At 38.5% G+C, this 6,861-nt stretch overlaps 1 protein-coding gene across 1 annotated transcript; it reads right to left on the bottom strand.

Moving 5' to 3' along the window:
- Positions 1-3,729: 3,729 nt before the first annotated feature.
- Positions 3,730-4,424, bottom strand: LOC147888729 (uncharacterized). The gene is made up of 2 exons (XM_087392301.1): positions 3,898-4,424; positions 3,730-3,829 (listed from the first exon to the last, which is right to left on the bottom strand). The coding sequence occupies exons 1-2, from the start codon at positions 4,422-4,424 to the stop codon at positions 3,730-3,732; spliced, it is 627 nt and encodes a 208-aa protein (XP_087248427.1).
- Between the last annotated feature and the right edge of the window lie 2,437 nt (positions 4,425-6,861).

Below are 6,861 nucleotides of genomic sequence, written 5' to 3'. Positions count from 1 at the left end.
CTATTGTCTTGCCAAGCCTTTGACCCTTGCCAGGTGACATCCAGTGCATATTTTGACTCTCATTTGACATAGGAGGTGATGACTCTAATTATAATTGTCAATTGGCTTCTTGCCTAGTACCCAAATAAAATCCTTCAATGGACTTCAATACAAAGCTTTAATCATGGACATTCTTCATTTGCGCTGTCTCCTTCTACTTCGTCCATGGTGAGCATCCTTAAAAATTCGTGTATATGCAAAATACTTTGCTATGGTATTTTTATTTTTCCTTCTACCTCATATCCCATGCGCTTCTTTGATTTCTTTGCCCTTGAATGCCAAGACACTATGATTGTCTCCGTCGAAACTTGTGAGACAGCTTCATCATTTGGGACCCACTCCTTCATTATACAATTAGTATATACAATGTGTTGTTATCCATATTCTCCTTCCTGCTCTTTGGCTCATACCATACCACTGTAAATGTTGTAGCTCTCCCTTGATCATCTCTTTGCACATCAACTACTTTTGCAACCCAAAACTTCACATTCTCGTATTCATCATCCGATGGCCGAACCACAACAAAACAATCGACCTCTATATCTACTTGTGGCATAAACTCTCTCTTCTTCAGTCCACAATATGGACGTGGGAGTAATGATACAAATTCATTTTCAAAGACTGGAGCTAGGTGCAAATCGTTATGAACATTTGGCCAAAACATATTGCATTCTTCCTTGACATCCTTTGAGCCTCGCATTCTCTCAAGGTCCTTTATTAATTTTCGTGTCTTGTTAATTACAGTGGTAGTGTGTTCTCTCCAAGTAGGCTTCGCAAGTAGGCTTCGAATCAGGATATCTCCGGAGCATTTCCTCTTTGTATGTGATAAATGCTTTTAATCCTTCTATATTACTATACTTTCCTTATGACCACCAACTTGCCTGCCACATCTTCTTACTGAGTCATCTATTGTCTCCACATCCTTGCATTTAAGCTCTCTTGAGACTGTGCTAAAAACCTGATCGATATCCTCATGTGTATGCCCAACATACAAAAATCCACATTCAACCCTAAACCCTAAACCCTGAACCCTAAATCCTAAACCCTGTTGGGGATGAAACTTCACACGCCTCTTAGGCTACCCTAGACGTACATCCATGCAAGATTTGGTCTCCAACTGATTTGGTATGCGCCACGTGGAAGGTATAATGCGTACATTTTTACAATCCCTACTAGCACGACTAAACCCTAAACCCTAAACCCTGAACCCTAAATCCTAAACCTTGTTGGGGACAAAACTTCACACGCCTCTTAGGCTACCCTAGACGTACATCCACGCAAGATTTGGTCTCCAACTGATTTGGTATGTGCCACGTGGAAGGACAAATGCGTACATTTTTACAATCCCTACTAACACAACTAAACCCTAAACCCTAAACCCTGAACCCTAAATCCTAAACCCTGTTGGGGACAAAACTTCACACGCCTCTTAGGCTACCCTAGACGTACATCCACGCAAGATTTGGTCTCCAACTGATTTGGTTTGCGCCACGTAGAAGCAATCCCTACTAGCACGACTAAACCCTAAACCCTAAACCCTGAACCCTAAATCTTAAACCCTGTTGGGGACGAAACTTCACACGCCTCTTAGGCTACCCTAGACGTACATCCATGCAAGATTTGGTCTCCAACTGATTTGGTATGTGCCACATGGAAGGTATAATGCATACATTTTTACAATCCCTACTAGCATGACTAAACCCTAAACCCTAAATCCTAAACCCTGTTGGGGACGAAACTTCACACACCTCTTAGGCTACCCTAGACGTACATCCACGCAAGATTTGGTCTCCAACTGATTTGGTATGCGTCATGTGGAAGGTATAATGCGTACATTTTTACAATCCATACTAGCACGACTAAACCCTAAACCCTAAACCCTGAACCCTAAATCCTAAACCCTGTTGGGGACGAAACTTCACATGCCTCTTAGGCTACCCTAGACGTACATCCACGCAAGATTTGGTCTCCAACTGATTTGGTATGTGCTACGTGGAAGGTATAATGCGTACATTTTTATAATCCCTACTAGCACGACTAAACCCTAAACCCTAAACCCTGAACCCTAAATCCTAAACCCTGTTGGGGATGAAACTTCACATGGCTCTTAGGCTACCCTAGACATATATCCATGCAAGATTTGGTCTCCAACTGATCTAGTTTGCGCCACGTGGAAGGTATAATGCATACATTTTTGCAAGCACCTTTTCAATGCTTTTAATGTTTACAATTACGACACACGGCATTATTTTTAAAATACATTATGTATTAGATGTGTGAATTGAGATATTTGAAATTCAAAATCATACTCTTAATTTTAAATACGCACATGGGGATGAAACTTCGCACGGCTCTTAGGTTTAGTGTAATAATTGCAAGCATTGATATATACGAAATTCAATATGATATTCAAAATGATAAAGTTGGAACTTGAACACTTTTTCAATACTTAATGTTTACAATTACTTCACATGGCATTCTTTTTTAAATACCTTATGTATTAGATGTGTGAATTGAGATATTTGAAATTCAAAATCATACTCCTAATTTTAAATGTTTATGTTACATTTAAACAAACTATAAACTGAGATAAACTCAGATAAACAAAGTGTGAAGAACATCATGAAAGCACGAAAATGAATCTATACATCATAAAAGTGGGAACAATATCATGAAAGTGCCAAAATGAATCTGTACATCATCATCATCATGCTGCAGAAGTGCATCCCTATACAAGAAACGTGTGAAGCCTAAACAATCATCCTGAATCCGAATCTGATAGCTCTACATATGATCCTCTAGTGGAATGCTGACGTGGCTCCTGTATGACCCGCTGCCCAACCATCCGCTGTGTGCCCTCAGGCAAAGCCGGCTCAGATGGGCCAGCCTCATCATCTGCATGAGATGGGCCAACCTCATCCTGATGAAGAGGAGGGCATGCTGCACGTGCCACCGCTGCCATCTCTGCCTCCCTCGCCTCCTCTATGTACGCGCGTCTCAGCTCCCATAGCCGTGCATCTACGAATACTCGTGCCTCAAATCCAGTGCGAGTAATCATCTCTACATGTAGAAGACTCTGGTCTCGGCCCCGCCCTAGCTGCTGCTCCACCCACTGCTGCAATGATGTCTGCAGCTCTGCCTCTCGCTCAATTCGGCGTGCCTCCTCTGCTCGTGCCTCGTCACCTGGCATGAAATCACCATACGAAAAGTGTCGTGGAACGCATGCTGCAACCACTGATGTATCAGCACCCGCCTGCATCAGCAACGCTCTCTGTGCCTCCTCCCTGTAGTGCTCTATCAAGACTACGCAGGCGAATGGATCAATGGCCTGACAATGACCAGGATATAGATCATCCATGCCTAGTCCTCTGTATGTGGCCACATCAATGTCAGCAAAGCATACAGCCTGGCACACTGATCGTGCCACCATGTGGCGGGTCATGCAATGGAGATGTGCGATGTGGCCGCACCCTAGTCCACCAAACCACCCTACGGTGTCAAACTCCTCGTGGCAAAGGACGCAAGTGGCAGTAGGAAGCCTGGCTATGACTGCTGTGTCTATGGGTGTCCTAGTCGGCACATCTACAGGAGGAGCGGGGTATAGGGCCACGCTGGGGTCGATCCTATGGCGAGATGGATCACGACTAATATGCCTCAACTGCAAAATATAGTGCTCCGCACGATGGTATGCTATGCATGTCCGAATCCTCTGCTCCTCCAAATCTGTCTGCAACAGTCGTACGCGAGAAATGCAAACATGTCGCGTACATGGTGAGAATTAACCAAAAAACTTCAGTTCAAAACATGCTACAAAAAAATAAACTAACATAATCAAAATAACTAACCTCGTCCCTAGACTCGGCCAACAATGCCTCCAACTCTGCAATCCATGCATCTCGAGCCTCCAACTCGTGCTGAGGCGGTGTAGATGTGGGAGGTGGTGTAGATGTGGGAGGCTCCATCGATGATCGAGGTGGGGGAGGTGGAATCGCAATAGATCTCGATAGGGCAGAGACCATGTGCTGCAAGGATGATGCCACTGAATGAACATCCCCCTTAATCTGTCCTCCCACCACTCGCAATGCCGGTGTAGGGACGGTGTGCAACTTTGGTGCCTCGCGTTGACGCCGAACACCTGCAATCTGATGCTCCTGACACCCCATCCTACCATGTCCTGCTCCTGATCCTGGACGGGTACTAAGGTAGTCTACCCGATGACCAAGCACAAACTCAGTGTATAGCTGCATGGCAAATGACCTGGCTATCTGACGGTTGTGAGGCAATCGACCACCATTTGCAATGAGATATCTCGGATAAATGTGTGCTGCTATGATGGGGTGCCTACAACGTAAAATATGCAAGGGGAGCCCTGATCGTGGTCGCATCGCCTCAGTGTGACCATCCCAAAACATATTCTCTAAGGCCTGCCTGTGATGTGACTCACGCTCAAACAACTGTCGAATGGCTCTCCAATCCAAGCCACCACCAGTGATCTCCGCCTCAGCCTGTGCTTGAAAGCTATCCACAATGTCCTCAACTGTGTCCAATCGACCCAGAGCCTCAATAACTGAATCTAGACTCGCAACCAAGTGAGGGGGTGCCCTAGCATCCTGCAATGCCCTCATCTCAGCTCTCAGCATCTCTATCTGCATACGAATAGTGGTGCTAGAACCTGTGCGCTGGCTGGCGCATGCACAAAAAAAACACATGGAAATTAATATTCTATTTGGGTAATGAAAATAATATTCTATTCAATATGACTTATAATCTATTTACGTAATGAAAACTATTTGTACGTACTCCTTGATGAGGTAGGATGTCGTTGGGATCATCCTATGCACCTACCGGTAGATGGGCCAAATGTGTGGCTCAATATTATGTTTATCAAAGTCAATATTATTAAAGATTCTTAATTTTGATTAAAATTTTTTCAAACTCTAGTTGTTGCATTTTTAAACTTAGATGTCTCAAATATTTTTTCCTTATATGTTTCCCTTTTTTCACTTTTTATCCAATATGAAACTTTTCCACATGTGGTGTAAGGACCACATTGTCCACTTATGGCCCCTATACTAAGGACAGATAGTCGAGAGGTTTGGTTAATAAGACCTTCTTTGAATGCTTTACTGCCTTGGGTTTGCAATAGATATGGAGGAGATAGAAGGATACCTAATACATTACTTTGAACGATACACAAGCAAGGTGCATCTAGTATTTCTCGGACTACACATTAAAAAAGAGAGCGGGTTGACACTACAGACCTTTTAAAGCGAGAACTTTGAGAAAATAATTAAGCCTTTTCAATATTATCTATTTTGGTTGGGCAATCCACCTCAACTAGTGGCCATTCCTATAGATCATCACTTGGTTCCCATGCTTGGGGAGAGAGGAGACCTTTGGACAATCATAAATTACGTATGTGTTTTCGATGCGCTGGTGCATTTACAAGATCCAATTAGCCATATGCTTATGCATCTAACCACTCTAGTGTTGGGGTCTTTGCCCATGTGGTGTGGTGTTTTAGGGATAATGCCCATGTGGTGTTTTATACAGCCTACTTACTCTACCTAAATTATGAAATAACTCTTAACCAACTATATAATCTATAATATTCCACATAAAAGATGATTTTTTAAAAGATGGTTTTGAAGACTAAAATTTAAACGTTTTTTTATTTAAATAACAATAGCACCAATTTCAAAAATAGCATAAAACCTACTTTAATCTCTCTTTTTCTTGTTCTTGTTTTCTTGTTTTCTTGTTTTTTAATACATGATTTTCTTATTTTAACAAAATTCTTATTTTCTTGTTCTTGATACATGATTTCTAAAAACAAAATTTAAACGTTATATTAAATTCAAAACTTCAGTAATTTGTAAACTTCACTTATAAATTTTTTTTAATAGATTATTTTAAAAAACAAATTATATACTTTTTGACATTTAAATACAAACTTCACTAACTTAAACTCTTATTTTCTTTTTTTTAAAAGATCATTTTTAAAAATAAAATTTAAACATTTTTTTATTTAAATATAAATAACACTAATTAAAAAAATATCTTTAATCTCTTTTTTTTAAAAGATGATTTCAAAAAACAAAATATATATATTTTCAGGCTTTAAATAAAAAATTATGTAATTCCAAAAATAATTAAAAAAACTTTAAAATGCATTTCAAATTTAGAAATATTTTATAATTATTCTTATAAACTAAAATTTAAACGTTTCTTTATTTAAATAAAAATAGCACTAATCTAAAAAATAACTTTAATCTCTTTTTTTTAAAAGATGATTTTAAAAACAAAATATTTATATTTTCACATTTTAAGTAAATAATTACGTAATTCCAAAAATAATTTTAAAAAACTTTAAAATGCATTTCAATTTTAAAAATATTTTATAATTATTCCTATAAACTAAGATTTAAACATTTCTTATTTCAATAAAAATAGCTCTAATTTAAAAAAAAAACTTTAATCTCTTTTTTTCCAAAGATGATTTTTAAAAACCTAATTTTTACATTTTCACATTTTAAATAAAAATTTAAAATGCATTTGAAATTTGAAATATTTTATAATTATTCCTATGAACTAAAATTGAAACGTTTTTTAAAAAAATAACTTTAATCTCTTTTTTTTCAAAGATGATTTTAAAAAACAGAATTTTTAGATTTTCACATTTTGAATTAAAAATGTCGTAATTCAAAAATTTTAAAAAAACTTTAAAATGCATTTCAAATATAAAAATATTTTATAATTATTCCTGTGAACTAAAATTTAAACGTTTTTTTATTTAATTAAAAATAGCTCTAATTTAAAAAA

The sequence above is a fragment of the Dipteris shenzhenensis genome, chromosome 21 (genome assembly GCF_047967505.1).
Source record: "Dipteris shenzhenensis isolate YYH24624 ecotype China chromosome 21, Dip_SZ_1.0, whole genome shotgun sequence".
NCBI lineage: Eukaryota > Viridiplantae > Streptophyta > Polypodiopsida > Gleicheniales > Dipteridaceae > Dipteris > Dipteris shenzhenensis.
The sequence above is the reverse complement of the archived record's forward strand: the minus strand, read 5'-3'. Positions and strand labels throughout refer to the sequence as shown.